Source organism: Peromyscus eremicus, chromosome 4 (assembly GCF_949786415.1).
Source record: "Peromyscus eremicus chromosome 4, PerEre_H2_v1, whole genome shotgun sequence".
In the NCBI taxonomy this organism is placed as follows: domain Eukaryota; kingdom Metazoa; phylum Chordata; class Mammalia; order Rodentia; family Cricetidae; genus Peromyscus; species Peromyscus eremicus.
In genome coordinates, this window is record NC_081419.1 from 117,715,131 (window position 1) to 117,732,373 (window position 17,243).

General features: G+C 53.0%; 1 protein-coding gene across 3 annotated transcripts in view; it reads right to left on the bottom strand.

The window, feature by feature from the left end:
• Positions 1 to 3,439: 3,439 nt before the first annotated feature.
• Positions 3,440 to 17,243, bottom strand: part of Rrbp1 (ribosome binding protein 1) — a 65,700-nt gene continuing 51,896 nt past the window's right edge. Inside the window, exons 9-25 of one of the 3 annotated variants that reach the window (XM_059261538.1) lie at positions 16,869 to 17,038; positions 16,709 to 16,743; positions 13,388 to 13,478; positions 12,492 to 12,584; positions 10,822 to 10,914; positions 10,660 to 10,743; positions 10,450 to 10,539; positions 9,836 to 9,928; positions 9,665 to 9,736; positions 8,971 to 9,066; positions 8,338 to 8,421; positions 6,512 to 6,607; positions 5,755 to 5,838; positions 5,302 to 5,400; positions 4,384 to 4,527; positions 4,080 to 4,173; positions 3,440 to 3,968 (exon numbers count right to left, since the gene is read on the bottom strand). In XM_059261538.1, coding sequence (XP_059117521.1) covers positions 4,114 to 4,173; positions 4,384 to 4,527; positions 5,302 to 5,400; positions 5,755 to 5,838; positions 6,512 to 6,607; positions 8,338 to 8,421; positions 8,971 to 9,066; positions 9,665 to 9,736; positions 9,836 to 9,928; positions 10,450 to 10,539; positions 10,660 to 10,743; positions 10,822 to 10,914; positions 12,492 to 12,584; positions 13,388 to 13,478; positions 16,709 to 16,743; positions 16,869 to 17,038 — 1,484 coding nt within the window. In that variant the 3' untranslated portion in view covers positions 3,440 to 3,968; positions 4,080 to 4,113. The remainder of the gene's footprint in view (positions 3,969 to 4,079; positions 4,174 to 4,383; positions 4,528 to 5,301; positions 5,401 to 5,754; positions 5,839 to 6,511; positions 6,608 to 8,337; positions 8,422 to 8,970; positions 9,067 to 9,664; positions 9,737 to 9,835; positions 9,929 to 10,449; positions 10,540 to 10,659; positions 10,744 to 10,821; positions 10,915 to 12,491; positions 12,585 to 13,387; positions 13,479 to 16,708; positions 16,744 to 16,868; positions 17,039 to 17,243) is intronic. The other 2 variants (XM_059261540.1, XM_059261539.1) reach the window with 2 other exon arrangements.

The window sequence follows — 17,243 nt, forward strand, 5'->3', positions numbered from 1 at the left end:
AAGGGCTTATTTCATCTTACAGCTCCCAGAATCCATCATTGAGGGAAGTCAGCGCATGGAGTCAGACATGGAGGAACGCTGCTTACTGGCTTGCTTATTGTACACCCTAAGACCATAAGCTCAGGGGTGGCGCTGCCCACAGTGGGCTGGGCCCTTCTCCATCTATCATCAACTAAAAAATGCCCCAAATACTTGCCTACAGGGCAGTCTAATGGGGGCATTTTCTCAGATGTGGTTCCCTCTTCTCCGATAACCCTAGATTGTGTCAAGTTGACACGGAACAAAACAAGCCAGCATACTTTCCCTATCCTTCAGGTTTTGACATTTCTGATTAGGAGGACTAGGGTCACAGCTCACTCCTGCTTAAATGCGAACGCTACTGTAAAAGTTGGACATCCTTTTCCTATTCCAAATGTCTATCTGAAGGATTTTGCAAGCAAAATTGTAATTGTACTATCTATCATCAAGAGTCCCTTTAAAAGTTGGCTGCTTGTCATTCTTCATCCTGAATCTCTATGCAAAACAGCTTTTAGTAGCCATTGTAGCAGGCCCCATAGCCTATGAGGTCAAGAACAGCCCTGTGGGTAGCCCAGGTAGTGTCCAAGGCTTTTTAGAACTGTTTCTGCTTGTGAAGTGTGGCTCCACAGCCATCACCACAGCTCTGTGCTTCAGAATCTCAGGCACACAGACAGGTATGTGTAGGACAGGGGTGCCGCAGGGTTAAGCCGTCTGTGAGTGAACATCTCCAGAAATAGGGTAGGTGTTAATGGTTCCTGGAACCTGTTTGTCTCCTGTAGTGGCTTTTGGGAAGTTTCAGGGGACGCCTAGTCTGGGCCCAAGTTGTGCTAGCAAGTATTTCATTTCAGTTCTGCTGCAGTTAAGGTTTACATCTTTGTTCACATTGGCCAAGGACAAAACTGCCAAGTATTATGCCATTTCTAGAAGACTTTTACACTCTCAAGGGTTAACATTAAGATGTGAAAAGCCAGCTTAGGGTTCATCTAGTGGGCACCCTTGGTTCCTGAGGAAGATGCTCATGAGGCCAGTGCTGACAGAATCCCATCAGGAGTTGCTTTGACATTTGTTACTTCCAAAAGTATTATTAGTCTCTGGCAAACAGCTGTGATGTGGACAGGTGAATCATGGTCTTAACAGAGCTGCCTAGGTCCTTGGCAGTTTCGTTCCTGCAGCCTCCTGGAGAACGATCCTGCCCAAGGATTTGGAGCCATTTCGAAATAAGGTTTGGGCTGCCACTGGAAGAAGGGACATCCGGTGCATGACAGAATGGTCAGGGGAGCCAGGGTTCCTGATGAGGCTCGAGCCACAGTGGGACATGTTCAGCTGGCCAGGGCAACTGGAAAGCCTCTGGCCAGCCCCTCAGTAGCCAACACAGAGGCAAAGCAGTTCACCTAACTGGGCAGCTTGACTTGTAACAAGCTCAGATGCCATGATTCTAGCCCTGGTATCCCTGCTACTGTGGCGAGTTCCAGTTCCGCTTTAACCCTTGGAATTTAAAAGCTGGGTTTTGATTAGTAGGTGGGACATGAAAGGGGTGAGAAAACTATCCCCTTTGGCCTCAGAACGCATTAGACCCAACCCCGAGGAGAGCTCAGTGAGAAAGCATTTGTGGAGGGTGTCTTTGCCTCTTGTTCACCAAGGTCTTGCTAAGGTAGCCTGTTCCTGTCCTTATTGCATTGCCCCATGCAGCTGCCTACAGGCCTGTGTCCTGCCTGTGGGCCACACTTTCAACGAGGGTCATGAAAGATGACCAGAGCAACATGCTTGTCACAGCTCGCTGATGGTATGGGCCACAGGACACTGGCCATCAAGGACATCTCTGGTGGCCAGATGGGATCTTCTTTCTAAAGGGAAGCATTTAGGCAGCTCTGGTACTGGAGGAGTGTGGCACCCCAGGAGAGCAGTGTCTCTAGAGAGAGAGCTGTTATTCCCACCTCCTTGGCCAAGGGACTGGAAGCCTGGACTGCTTGGGCATTTAGTCTTGGTGTACAGGCAGCTGTGACTGGCCAGGCCCCCATGGTGTTTATCATGTTGAACCTCTTTCACACTCTGCAAAAGGCCACTGCTCAGTGAGTTGCTTTTCTCGGCTCCAGAGTCCCATGGATAGAACCTTATTTAGGAACAGCTGGACGGCCAGGTCTAGCTAAGGCAAGGTCCAGCACACTACTGCTGCTGTTTACCACCTGGCAAACAGGCTCCCCCTGCTGGCCTGGGAGGTGGTGCTGCTGGGCCTGTTGGGAGAACAGATGGGCCCTTGGAGCCAGAGACGCTGTAGTGTCCACAAAGTACCCAGGCAAGCCCCCTACAGGCCTTCCCCTGCACCGTCGCTGTCTTATCTGCCCCTCTTCCCCAAAGGGAAGTCATGGCTCCCACTGGTGGCCTGAGGAGAGTACAATGATGAGCAGAAGCCAGGAATTACAGTTACCCAGGGTCTATAGCCTGGTAACTCCAGTATCTTGCCACCTTTCCTCAGTTCCTTCCCTCTCAAAATGAGTGGAGCCAGGTGGTCGTGGCTCGTGCCTTTAAACCCAGCACTCAGGAGGCAGAGGCAGGAGGATCTCTTGAGTTCAAGGCCAGCCTGGTCTACAGAGTGAGTTCCAAGACTCTGTTGCACAGAGAAACCTTGTCTCAGGTATAGCATCAAAACCTCGGCAGATGTTCTGCGGTGTGAGGAGGCTAAAGGACACAAATAAGCATACTGATGTTCTCAAGATTCCTGTGACAGCTAGCAGGAATGCCACCTGCCACTCCAGGGGGCCACGTGATGCAAATCACTGTGCAGTGTGGGAACTGCACCCTTTAGTCACCCTTACCCCACAGGACTTGGCATCCAGGGGTTGCCCAGCCAAGTTCATTGAGTCAAATCTCTCAGGATTTAGAGGGTGACAGGTTAGGGGACGTGAACTACTGCTTGGTTGAAGAGACCGGATGAAGCCTGGCACAGGAACCAGGAGCTGCTCAGAGCTATTTTCCCTTCCTGGTGGGTCACACCCTACTGTGACTACTCACATAAACTCCTGATTCCCTCTATGGAAGCCCATATAACACTTGGGCCAGGTTCCCCTAGATCAGGTTACTGGGCCAACAAGAGCTCCCAGCTCCGAGGTCACAGGGAGTCTAGCTTGGCTTCTGCCTGAGGGCAGTTGGTGGCAGCACCAGGGAACAGCCTGGCTATTTATCCAGGTCCCTGGTGGGACTGAGCTCCCTGCCCTGCTCCAGAACACTGGAACTTAGGAAGTGACTGGAGTGGGTGGGACAAAGCAGGAAGCAGTGGGTTGCATTCCCATGCTATCTATCCATCAGCATCCCAGCCTTCAGAGAAACTCGTCTTAGGGGACAGCCATTCTTGGCTCCTCCTCCTGGGCTCAGCAGCTAGATGGAGAAGGCCCAGCAGAAGATCAGACAAGACTCCAGTGCCGGGCAACACGTTGGTTTTAATGGCATTGACATCCAGGCAGTCACATGTCAGTTCTGCTTGGCAACTTCCAGGGGTGAGGGGCTGCAGCTTGGCTGGGCTGGGCTGAGACCCTCCAGTCTGCTCAGCAAGCCTCCGAGACCTCACCACCTGGCCCGTTGCTTCCCAACCCGGCCCCACTGAGAAATACAGACAATTGCACTGATTGACATAAATCCCGAGCGGCCTGGACTCCCAGCACACCCTAGTCTGTCAGCGTTGATGAGGGCTTTGGCGTCTGCTTGAGGTGGTCCAGGGCTGCTCCCGGGAATAGTGTTTATCGAATGTGACCAAGGTTCTTTTACAGACTGGGGGTCTGGAAGATTTCTTTCTGTGGTTCTGAGACTTGTCTCCAATGGCTTCACTGGAAGTTGGGCCTGGATAACGCTGTGTTGGTTGGTTTATTTGTAAGGAATGTGTAAGGCATTTTGGTAAGTTGAACAGTTTGCCGAGGAGATCAGACGGAGGTTCCCTCCTTCAAGCTGCTACCATCCTCCTGCGAACAAAGTGGGCATAAGAAGGAAAGGCCAGGCCAGGAGTCAAAGCACCCCCACTTGCCCCATGCCCAGGACCCGCAAAGCCTTTCCCAGGGCAGCTCCACAGGCACCTCCAAGCACTCCAGAGAAAGCAAAGCTGTCAGTCTAGAGGTCCAGAGCTGACTCCAGGGGCTGGGGGATGCATGCGCAGGGACTGGTGGGACCCTATGGTGAGAGGAAGGTGAGGCACCGAGTGTGGCTGAGAATCTGTGGTCCTGCATGCAGGGGCCACAGAGGCTTCAGAGTAAGGACAAGCTAGCAGTGCAGGTGCCAGCCCCCGTAGTTCTCCATCCCCAGTGCCCCCTAAACGGCATGGACCAAACCACGGGAGGACTGGAGGCTAGCCCTGCGGTCCAACCTGCACCAAGTACTTACTGCTTTTTCCAGCTGTTCTTGCAACTTCTGCACTGTGTCCTTCTCTTTCGTCAGCTGCTCCTGAGTCGTCTTCAAAAGCTCTTGAAGTTTGGTGGCGGCACGCCCTAGGTCACTTGTCAGCTTCTTCTCTTTTTCTAGTCTCTCCTGCGGGCCAGAGGGATGAAGGAGGTCAGGCCTCAGGTGATACAGCGGAAGAAGAGGTAGCTCTACGACCTCCCTGAACACAAGGCAGACAGTGCTGGCTGGGAGGAAAGCCTGTGCTGACAGTTCTGCCTGTGTCCTGTCACCTCCTGCTGCTCCGGGGCAGCTTCCTGGCCTGGTGGTTTACTGTGTACTGCCCACTACCTGAAACACGACTTCAAGCCATACAGAGCTTACATTTAAATGACAACACTAACTTGTAACTGAGATGTGACTTAGTGCTGTCAAGTGCCCTCCACTAGGTGTGGCAAGGGAAGCCAGTGCCTGTGTGGTTCTCTGGCCCCTGTCCCAAGGCCAAGAATGACTGTAGAGATGAGTAAGAATGGCCTCTATAGGCTCATTTATTTGAATGCTTAGTCATAGGGAGTAGCACTATTTAAGAAGGATTAAGAGGTGTGGTTTATTGGAGCAGGTGTGGCCTCAGAGAAAACGTGTCTTGGGATAAGATCTGAGGTTTCAAAACCCCATGCAAAGTCCACTTCTTCTGTGGCCTGTGGATCAGGATGTAGCTCTCAGCTGTTGCTCCAGCACCATGTGTGCTGCCATGATAAATGGAATAAATCTCTGAAACTGTAAACAAGTCCTCGATTAAATACTTTCTTTTATGACAGTTGCTTTGGTCATGGGTGTCTTCACAGCAATAGAACAGTGACTAAGCCAGTGACCAAAGCCTTGAAGAACTATAAATCCAACCCGTACCCCAGCTCCATCCTTTACCTTCAGCTGTATGACCTCTTCTGTTCCCGAAGACTCCAGGGGACCAGCAGCACGGAGCTTCTCCAGCTCTTCTTGTAACCGACAGGCTGTGCTCTGAGCCTTATCAGAGAGGGGACAGGGCTGAGTAAGAGGCCTAGCAGTCAAAACTGGCTAAGTTCACCTGGGGCAGAGGGGTGGGCATCCCCAGCCTAAGAAGGCAGTAGCTCAGGTTAATCCATATGGCTGGATCCACATGGGCAAGAAGCTTGGACATAGTCTACAAGCACCCAGGCCTTCAGGATCCCCCAAAGATGTGGATACCCACAGACTCAGCACTCATGCCCACTCACTGGGGCCCCAGGGCTTCTGAGCCCAGGTGTGTGGTGGGAAAGCTGGGAAGGGCAGAGACGATGGCCAAGCTCACAGGACAGCCTGAAAGCTTGTAGGGGCTGAGGGTACTTGGCAGGGGCTAACCTCTTCAAACTCAGCTGTGAGCTTCTGCCGCCGCGTCTGCTCATCCTCCAGGATGGCCTCTGTCCGCTCCAGCTGTGTTTTCAGCTGTACGGAGACACAACAAATGTCACTGGAAAGTCTGGCACAGGACCCTCTGGGGACAGATTGAGCTGCAGGCTCTACCTTCTAGATGCTTCTACGACTCCTTGGGCCTTTCCCTGCCCTGCTGAGTCACTCTTAGCACTCTTACTTCTGGGGAGACAGTGCCTCAGAGTCGAGAGAGAAGCAGAGACGTTGAAAAGAGATGCCAGGGAAACACTGCAATCTCAGGAACCTTTCAAAGGACTCACAGGGTAGGAAAGACCCCAAAGCCATGAGGCAGATCCCAGGTCCACAATGGGAGGCCAACAACAGGTCCCTGCCTCCTGCCAGTTGCTCTTGGTAGCTGTTCCTTTGGTCAAAACTCTAGAAGGCAGATACCCTGCTAGCAATAACCCAAGAAAGGGTCACAGCTAGAGACAAATCCCTTTGTGGCTATAGACCCAAACCCAAGCTGCAGCCCTGTCCTGGTCTTGTGAGGGCTAAAGGCCCTGGCTACCTGCCCTTGACTCTACCTTCCAGTCTGGGTACCTCTCATCCAGACCAAGCAGGGTGGGAGGGTGACTAGCAGTGGGGATCGGACACACCTACACTCAGTTTAGTCAGTACAGAGGCTGCCCACCCTGAGGACCACTGGAGGAGTTAGGGACACATCTGAGGACCAACTCATCACCCTAACCTTCATAGGGTCCTGCTCGGCTGGAGGGACAGCTGGAGACCCAGCCACGTCACCATCCTCTACGTGGCTCTTCATGTCACTCAACTGCTGCCTGACCTGAAACAGGGAGGGGTGTGTTTGTGCAAATACACAGCTGGTGGCATGCGCACATGCGCGCGCGCGCACACACACACACACACACACACACACACACACACACACACACACACGGAGAGGGGGAGGAGACAGAGACAGAGAGAGAGAGTGCAAGCGCACCCTTGTGCAGGAGAGGTACACCAGGACGACACACTCCACTCTGAGCCTAACAGAGGCCTCTGGGCCAATGAGAGCTATGTGTGTTTTTTGAGGTGAACTGGTGCCCCCCATCCCACCCCCTGGAGCAAAATGACTTCAGTGGATCACACAAAGCCAAGGAGTCCATCTGGACAGAGGCAGCTGACAACATGCCACACTCCAGTTCAAGGATGTAGTCTTCTGCTCATGGCCTTTTGGGGGGCCCACACAAGATGATATTATTGCCTTGTAATGTTCCATTCCTCTGAGTCCTATTACTGGGGATAAGTTTCACAATATAGTGGCCCTGAGGCCACTAGACCTCTAGGCCTCCCATCTGAAGGGCAGCAGGGTCACATAGGTTGCTTGAGAAAGGTCCCAGTCAGAAGGCCTGTGGATAGAACTCAAGTACAAGTTCTTCAGGAAATCTAGGCAGCCTCAGGTTCTACTTAAGCTTTACTTGGCAGGCCACCCCAAGTCTGCCTTCCTAAAAGGCTCAACAGGCAGAAACCAAAGGGGACAGTTGAAAGATGACAAGAACCCCTGCCAGGCATGCTCTGTGTGCATGCCTTGCCTGGGCTGCATGCACCCCGGAGGGCGTGGGGTGCTCTCACCCAGACCCAACCTAGCAAATAGCTGAGATATAACAGCCTTAGATTCAGGTAGCTTGGCCTGGGCAACACCCACTTCTGGTGTGGTAGTCTGGGCAAGGCCTAAGAGCTGGATCCAGTGAACTGGGAGCCCATGCTGGTCTTAGAAGATAGCGTGGAGGATGCCAGCCTAACACACCAGACCTGCTCTCCTGGCCAGAGCTCTCCATGCTCAAGCCCCACATTTCAAATGTTGACAGCTACTTCAAGGTTTTCAAAATGACAGTGCAGATCAAAGAGAACACAGCTGTGGCTGCAGGCTGCTGCTACAGCCAGAGCTGGGGAGGATGCAGTCCCTGTGAAGAGGGAGCGCAACTGGCCAAGCAGCTGGGACACGGGATCAGACACAGCAGCTGCCAACTGGGAGAACGGAAGGGCCTCCGAGGCAGTCTGCAGAGTGCAGCCCTTCCCATTTCTGCAGGTCTATCTGCTCCCAGGGCCTGGCAGAGGGCTAGAGGGAGCAGGCCGCCCTGTGTAACTAAGACTGGCACGGCCTGGGCCATCAGTGCAGCAGGAAACCCTGCAGAGAGCACAGGCATGCATGCCACCAACAGGCAACAAGGGACCCTTGGGATGTCAGGGTCCTATGTCCTGGACTGGTCAGGTGAGCAAACAGGCTAACAAGGTCTGTATGTCCCACAGCTCTCCGTCTTGAGCAGGGGCCAGGTCTTCCCAAAGATGGGAAACGGAATGTAAACGTCCTGGCCCCTGGCAGCTACCAGCCCAGCTTGGAGTTTCAGGCATACTGCCAGAGTCCCACCAAGCCTGCACGACATGACTAAAAGCATGCATGCCCTGCTAAGCTGAGGTCTCTGCATGGATGTCAAGACACCACCATCAAGTTAATCTCACACACACACATACTCATGTCAGACTCCCCTGCCAGGACACAAGCCAACCTACCAGGGCAAGCTCGGTGCTCTGCTTCTGGGCTTCACTCTTGGCTTCATCCAGCTGAGACTGAGAGTCTAACAGAAGCTGCCTCAACTTCAGGGGAAACAGCAAGGTGAGGAGCAGAGGCGGAAAAATGAAAACCGGTTCCAGTAAGCCTGCGCCTTACCCTGAGATGGACCCCAAACCCGGGAGAGTGCCATTTCCTGTCAGCTGACTTAGGAACAATGGCACACGCAGGCTTCAGAAACACCTGCCCACTGTCTCTTGTTAAAGAGCACAAGTTCGCAACCAAAGCTAGACTGCAGGTGCCAGGCTTGGGAGCTCCGCTCCTGAAACCAGAAGTCAGCAGCAGACTGAATCCAGGCCCAGCTAAAACCGACAGCAGCAAGCCTGGCAGAGAGGCCGCATGCTGAGCCAGAGCAGGAAGTGCTACTCTCACAAACAAGGCTCTGCCCCTAGACACCTGGGGACTGTCAGTCCAAAGGGGCACCAGTGGACTTCCGGGGAAAGTCAGAAAAGCGAGCTTCTACGGCTCCTATTGACAGGCTCTCAAACAGTAAAGAAGGACCCCTGGGAATAACCCAGGCTTCATGGGGCAGAGGCCACTCGGGACCAAGACCTTGGAATGGTGGATTCACTCACCCCTGCCACCTCCTTGGCGTAATTCTGGCACTCTGCACTGGCAGCTGCCATGTGCTTCTCCAGCTCCGCTTCCAGAAATGAAGTGTGCTCTCTCACCTGGACAGGGACAGACATGGGAACTGGTCAGAGCCTCTCAGTTGCCAACAGGGGCCCTAATTATACAGAGTGGGAATGATAGGTGCCAAGTCTGGCTGAAATAAGTAAGGGATAATATGCTACTGGATAAACTGAGGTCAGAAATGGGAAAAGAGAGCCCCCCCATTGAACATCAAACCCAAATTCCAGTCCTGCTGGGTCCTCAAGAGTCCTCAGGCCCCAGGAGGAGTGGGTGAGCAGCTCTCAGATGGACTGGCAAAGCTTAGGACAGAAGGCACCTTTCCAAAGGCCAAGGCTTGCTGCAGTGGCTTGAAGAGCAGCGGGCCCCGTAAGCACGTCTGAATTCTAGGGTCTATAAGCAAAGCCACTGCTGGGCAGAGCTGCACAGCCCATGGCTCTCAGGCCACTGAGGCTGCAAAAGCTTATCACTTAGGCTACACCGGACAAAGCCCTTGCTCAGAAGAGCGACAGCCTCCTTGGGCATGTGGTCCATGAGGAAAAGAACAAGGAGCCATGCAATCTCTGCATGACTATCAGAACACGACCAGCAAATTTATAGAACAGAAAGCAACCCTCAGAACAGAGGCAGACGACGTACCTGATCTGAGCTTTCCAGTTCTCCTTTTAGCTTCTCTACAATGTCTTCGAGCTGTTTCACTGTGACCCGTGACTACAGAGGGGAAGAGCCATCAGGCGCGAGAATCTGGGGGAAGCCTCCTCGGGTGCCCACCCATGCTGTGGCGCCCGCCGGGCTCCGGGGAAGCCGTACCTTCTGGAGCTCCTCTTCAGCAGCCCCCACCTTGGCCTTCCACACACGTTCCTCCTCCTCCACACTCTTCTGCAGGTCTTTGAGCATACCCTCCTGGAGGGGAGGCGACATGAGGCAGGCCCTCCTCTCCCTCCTTAGCTTGACCCCAGAAACATACACTGTATCTCCCTGACCCCCAGCAGCACAACTCTGCCCCACTGACTGTAGACTGGCTGTCACAGGGGAAAGAAGCTGGGCTGGCAGGGCTTTCCCAGGAAATGAGGTCTATATAGCCCTCCTACTGTTCTTGGAATCAGAGGACTCAACCCCATTTACTCCAGGCCGACCTTGTCCTTCCCTGCCTGCTTGCCCAGGCATCCCTACTGTCACCATCTCTCCTAGCCCCAAACCTTAAACCCACCCTTGTTCTCGACTTAAAAAACCAAAGACCCAAGAGCTTTGTCTATCCCCTTTTACCATTCAGCTAAAAAATGAGGCCCAGAGGATGCAAAGGGGCTACTTGAGGTCACACAGAACCATGCTATCTCCTGTCCTAAAGACGCCAAGCTCTTCTTCCTGGCAGTGCCCTAGGAACATCAAGCCAGTCACCACCAAGGTTGGTCCTGGCTGCTTACCGTCTCCGCCAGGATGGTGCGGTATTGGTCACACTCAGCCTGTAAGGAGTTCTGGGTCTCTTCGGCCTCCTTCAACTTAGAGACTATGTCCTGAGGGCAGAGGGACGATCAGGAGTCTGGTTAGTCCTTTCTCTTGACGACTCACTGAAAAAACTGGGCTCCTGATTCCTAGGGGCCAGAGGAGGACCCATGCCCAGCAGCATCACTCACCAAGGAGGGCTCTAGGGCAGCAGGTGGCTTCTTCAGCAGCTCAGAGCCCTTCTCTTTGACTTCTCGAAGCCATTCAGCATAGTTCTGCAAGGAAAAAGGCATGGTGGGGCCAGGTTGCTCCCTGACAATAGTGGGGACCTGGGGAGTCATCCTTCTTCTTACCTGGTGTGCTGAAATGGAGAGGTCTGGGAGCAAGGCCAGCAGGACCTCCTTGGTCTGGGCCTCAGCCAAACGGAGCTGCTTTTCTGATTCCTCCTGGAGGGTGGGAGAGAGAAGGGCAGCATTCAGGCAGCCTGTGCCCCCATGCAAGGGACAGGACAGAAGAGGATATGCTGTTTGGTCTATGCCCCTGATTATTTGTGTGAACAGCACACTCGGGTCCCATAACCTTGCCCTTTCCAGCTTGTGTGTGCAAAGATGTACACACATGTATAAGGACCAAGCTGAAATGCACAGCTAAGGCGGGGTGGGGGCAGGAAGAGGCTGGAAGATGCATGGTGTCCTAACAGATGGAAACTGTGAAGGTGGAAACAGGGCATCCCCAGCAGGCACCAGGGTTAGGGCTAGTGGGACACAGGGACAGAGGCCGAAGAGGCTCACCTCCAGCTAAAGGAGGAGAAGAAGGGGATCAAATTCCCACCAGGCAGAGCTAAACCAACTTAAGGAACACAGGGAAGGTGACCCAAGCCTGACACTCCGCACTGGCCCTCCAGAGGGAGCCAGCAGCCCCTACTCAAAGCATGACATCGGGAAAGGCCAGAGAAGAACTACAGGAGCCATGCAACAAAGCCCAGGGACAACGGCCTCATGCCCCTGAGGACAGAAATCTGTGGAATGGCTCCAGGGGACTTCAGCCTAAAAGAAAAGTTTCATTTAAATCTGAGACAGACTGAACCCACTGGCAGTTCCACACCACTGGGCATGACTTGAGGCTTGGGGTGGCAAGGCCCCCAACCCTGTGAGCGGCACTCTATCTATACCTGATACATGAAAGCAAACAATATGACATGTGAGGTGACCCTCTACCTCTATCTGCCTGTGTAGCCACAAAAATCGAGTCAGATAACAGCTCAGGCCACAACACGGGCCAGATGGTCATGGGTCATTTCTAGGACTAAAAGTCCAAGATTCCAGGAATCTGACTTCAGCTCTAAGACTGCAGAGTGGCCAAGGCTAGCCCTCCCCAAGTCTTCCTTTGGAGAACCCTCAGGCTTCCTGGGAGAACCAGGAGAGAGTCACTGCAAAGCTTGTCCTATGGGGACGTACACTCCTTCCATTAAGTGAGGCTGGCAGGAGACAGCCTTTCACGTGGGATGGAGACGTGTGGTGAGCACAGATGCACAGGGAGCTTTAGGTGTCACCACTGCTGGGGATGAGACTCCATGTTGGCTCCGGGCCAGCCAAGGGCCCTCGAGGACTCTACTGCCCAGATGCTCACTGCTAAGATCACTTCCCTGAGATGCAATGTAACTTCAGAGGGCCTGAGAAACAGGCAAGAATATTCGACCTAGGCCAGGATGAAAACTGCACAAAATCTCTAAGCTGCAAACCCTGGCCTTGCTCAGGGTCTGCGTTCCTCTCAACAGAGGAGAGGCATCAAGGGCACAGATTTCTCTCTCCATCTTAAGGAAAAATGAAAAGGCAGGCAGGAGAAAGGGAAGGAAAGAGGAGAGACAGGAGCTTGGGGGACACTGAGGTGGACACAGGAGACACTCTGAGGCCAAGGCTAGCCTGTCCATGGTTTGTGTTTCATGGTGTTTGCTAAAGCAGACCAGTACTGCTGCTCCAGTCTTGGCCTGACCAAAGCACTCAGGACGGACAGGTACTCCTACCTTGGCTTGGGTCAGAGAATGCAGCTTCTCTTCACAGGCCCGCTCAGCTAAGGTCAGTGCCTCCATGGCCTTCCAATTCTTTTCACGGAGATCCTAGAAGGAACCAGAGAAATTAGAGCACGGTCCCCACTTGCTGCCCCAAGTTGGTCTCAGCAAAGGCAGGGCCCACAGAACCTCCCCTAGCCCAGACCAGGGCATCTCACAGGGCCTGCCAGGGACTAGGTATCCTTTCCTTGGTCTATAGACCTCTATAGGTCTATAGACCTACAGGTCTACATGGCCTCTCAGGGCAGGTGCTCAATACAAAGACAGGAACTGTGGCCAGAAGCAGAATGGTCAAAGCACAGGGTAAAATGGCCTGCCATTTTCAGGAAAGTGGAAGTGGGGAGCTAGCCTCTCTTCAAAGGGAAAGAGTTTTTCCTGCCTCCCAAACAGAGAGCATGGCCCCAGCACAGTTCTGGCCCAGAGACTCCCCTGGGGAGCCTCGTTCTCTATGGGGCACTGTAACAAGATAAATGCAAGCACAGCCTCAGTGGAGAGGTATGTCACCTGCTCAACATGGCTCCTTCCTGTCTGCTAGCATTACCCTCCCTACCCTGAACTGTTCAGAGGGATCACAAGTCCTGAGCCAGGCCAACCAGCACACTGCAACCCCAGCCCAGAGGTGGCTCCATGCTTGGGCAGTCAGTCTGCTGTGGGACAGTCGTGGACTGTGTGGGAGTGGAGAGCCAGGAGAGAGGCTTAGCACAAACAATGGGAAAGGAGCTGGGGGAAAGGCAGGTCCCATGGGGCCTGGTTGGTTGGTCTCCAGTGTTTGCAGGTGATTTCGGGAGGACACAGCCCACAGCTCCTCTTTCCCACTTCATCCCACCCCAGTGCAGGCACCTTCTACTCACATTGTTCTTCCCTTTCTGCTGCTCCATAGCCTCCTTGAGCTCACTGGTCTCCTTCTCCAGACACAACACCTGTGACTCCAGCTCCTTGAGACTGGGGCAGGGGCGGGGAGGGGGAGGTTTCAGTCTCTGCCTGGGCACCTGGCCCAGCTTGCCGTCCCTCCCATCAGCCTGGGCATAAGCTTTCAGAACAGCCTATCTCGCTGCCTAGCCTTTCTCCACTCACCTAAGTGCCAGGAGTCAGGGCACAGACCCGAGCGCGAGTCAGAAGTAAGGTTTTTAAGATCGTCCTTCTTCTAGCCCAGGCCCTACCTTGGCACCACAGACTACGCCAGCTGACCCTTCTCCCTGGTGCATGCCTGGCCCTTAGAACTGTGCTCAGGACTCAGGGCAGTGCTGTGCCTTCCTCACTGGACTCTGGGCACCACTGTTCTGGCAGCTCTCAAAGGCCCACTGACTTCTAACTCTTCCGAGACTCACAAGCGCCTTCTCCTTAGTTCTGGGACTGAGGTTTGAGGAATTAGCTGAAGACAACCCATCACACTGTAGGATGGTTAAGTCCCATCTCTCCAGTGCTCTCCAGTAAGCTCCACTGACCTTCACCACACAGAAATAAAAGCTATACTCAAGGCTCTTAGGGACAAGCCTCAAATGGACATCTTAATGTGATACCTTCTGCACTAGATGGTACGACTCAGATATGTGAAACTCCAAGTCCAGAAGTGGTCAACTGTGGTGGTTTAAATAAAAATGGCCCCCATGGGCCCATAGGGAGTGGCACTATTAGGAAGTGTGGCTTTGCTGAAGTAGGTGTGGCTTTTGTTGGAGGAAGCATGTCACTCAGGGGTGGGCTTTGAGGTTCAAGCCTGGCCAGTGTGTCACTGTCATTTTCTGCCGCCTGCAGATCCAGAGGTAGAACTCTCAGCTACCTCTTCAGCACCATGTCTGTCTGCATGCCGCCGTGCTTCCCACCAAGATGATAATGAACTACACCTCTGAACTGTAAGCCAGCCCCGATTAAAGTTTTCCTTTATAAGACTTGCTGTGGTCATGGTGTCTCCACAGCAATAGAATCCTAAGACATCAATGACATTCTAAACCAGCAGCCTGAGCAACTCTGAGATGCTGGGGAAGCCTGGCAGAGGGAGCTGCCACCAGTCTAGGGGTGCAAGGGGTGCAGGGGGTGCAGGGGGTGCAAGGGGTCTGAGTGCCAATGTCAGCTAGAGGAGAACACACATGCACACATTTCTTCTGGGAGGCCATGGACAAAGCTTTCCGAAAACCACCATTCTAATTCACACTAACATCAGCTATAAAGTCAGCACAGGCTGAACACACGGCCATCCTAACCACCCTGACTAATACGGCCTCTGCCTAGCACAGCTTCCTGCTCATTCTGAATAGAGCAGACTTGGCTTTTAAGATCCTAGTGGGCTTTGTGGCTATGGGTTTCAGGCCCAAGGAACCTTGATTCCACCCTCAAAACTCCACTGGGATCCCTCAGTTACTCCCTCTAATGCCAGCACTATGTAAGAGTCTCTTCCGGCAGAACACCTCAAGCATGCCCAGGACAAGACCCTGAAGAAGCAGAGAATGCAGATCAGTGGCAAGGACACACTGACCATAACCTCCTTGGCAGTTGCTATCAAGTTCCAGAACATTTGGGGTTGACACTTCAGCTCAGAACAGGATGGCCCCACCCAGGCAACTTACAGATACACTGTTTCAGAAGGAAATAAATCAACCAGTTCCTGCTAGACATACCAACACCAGGCAAGACATTAACAAGTCTTATTTGGAATGTGACTTAGTTATCTTAGTAATTTACTGTGTGATACAAATATCTGAGGTGGTTTGTTTTGATACAATGTCTTATAGGCCAGTCTGTCCTTGAACTTGTAATCCTCCTGCCTCAATCTCCAAAGTGTTAAAATTATAGGTATGTCTTATCATGCCAGGCTTCAAAAATCTGACCTTAAAATACAAGAGAAAGCCCTGAATGAACACAACCTCTCCACCTTATAAATACCATCAGGAGATGTGATGTTTACCCACGTATTCTGAGAAAGGAGGTGGAGAGACTTGGTTTCTGGGTCTTCAGGTGGGTTCCTAGTTTCCTTCTTAACACTGCCCCGACCCCCAGTTCCAGAGCCGGGTGGACATCTGGGGACAGACAGGCTGCAGCTAGGGAGCTGCATTTGCTGCAAAGCACATGGGGAAACAACTCTTTGGCAGCGACAGCCAGAATGAGGGATTTGCTGAGTGCTATCCTAGGACACTTGCCAGTACTCAGGGAGATGAAGACCATCCTTCATGCCCCTCCTTCACTCGCTGCTCTGGGGTCCTAGACCATGGCAGCCAGCACTCACTTCCCAAGCCTGTGGGCATCTGCCCCAGAGGCACTGGTCAAAAGGACCTGAGCCTGATTGGAGCTGGCCCATCCAGACATTTTGGCCTTAGCACCAGCAAATAAACAGCCCTGAGAATAGCCTGGTGTGGGTCTGTGTAGCTACTGACACTGAGGGGAAGTAGTCTGGCCAGCAAGGAAGTCACCTCACCAAGGAAATGAGGTCTGTAATGTGCTCTGGACTCCAACAGAAAGGGAGTTCAGCATCCACTTCCTCATTTGACTTCTGGACCTCGAGCCTTAAAACCCCCTCGCCTTGCGGAAACTGAGAGCGCCTCTGGACCGCTGGAGCTAGCGGGAAGTCTTTCCCTCACACAGCTAAATTTGCTCCTGGAGAGTGGCAGCACAGCTTCGCTGCTGTGTTCATCCAGGGATTTGTGCTCTGGAAGCCTCAAGTGTTAAGGAGTGGAACCTTTAATAGGCAGGGCCTAGGGGGAGGTAGTTCAGTCATGGGAGTGTTGACCTAAAAAGGAACTGATTTCTATAAAGGCAAGCTGTTATAAACAATAAGCTTGACCCTGGCTTCCTGTCTCACCACGAGCAATTTCCTGATATAGACTCCTGCCATAGTGCTACTCACCATGATGTGATAGCCAAGGAAGGCCCTCACCAGAGGCCAGATACCAAATCTGCAAGCTAAGTACCTTTTCTTTTTAAGAGTCCCCAGCCTCGTATATTCTGCTGGAACAATGGAAAGCAGACTAATGCAAAACTCTTGCAAGGTGGCTTTGTTCCCTACCCAACTCTGTCTCCTGTCTTCTAAGTCACTGAAGGGACAGGTTAAGAAGGGGGACTCTAAAAGGGGTTCCCCCTCCCCCGCAAGACCCAAGCATTCCAGTGAAAGCTCCAGCTTCCAAGGGCCATGGCCAACCTGGGCTAGAGCCCTGCAGCTCCTTAGAGCCCTCCTTGAAGCTTACCGAGTCTGCTGCTGGTCCGCCTCAGCTTGGCTGGCCTGAAAGAAACACACAAAGCTCCTTGGTTCCATGAGGCTCACACGTGCAGGAACTGGGCAGGGTTGGAGGCCCTTTGATCAGCGGAGTCCACCCTCACCTTGGGCTGGCCTGAGAAGTGACTGACCTGGGTGTTTTGGGCCTGGCCTGCTTCCAGAAGGGTCTCGATGGAACGGATCCTCTCTGTGAGCTGGGAGTTCTCTGCCCTGGCCTCCTTGAGCTGCCCATGGAGATTACTCAGCTCCTCACACTTGTTTTTTACCTCTACCTCAGAAGACTGTAATTTGCTGTGCAGTTCTGTTGCAGAAGGGCAAGGAGAGAGGTCAGGGTCTGGAAATGCCTGGCTGGGTACCTCAGCTACTGCCTCCTCCTCCAACACACACGGCACACCAGGAGCTCCCTTCTGGGCTGTGCGATGTGCCCAGAGGCCTTAAAACCCATTTCCTCATGGAGCTTCTTGTGGACTGGTAAAGAAAAGCATGCTGTGGCAGCGACATTTGTG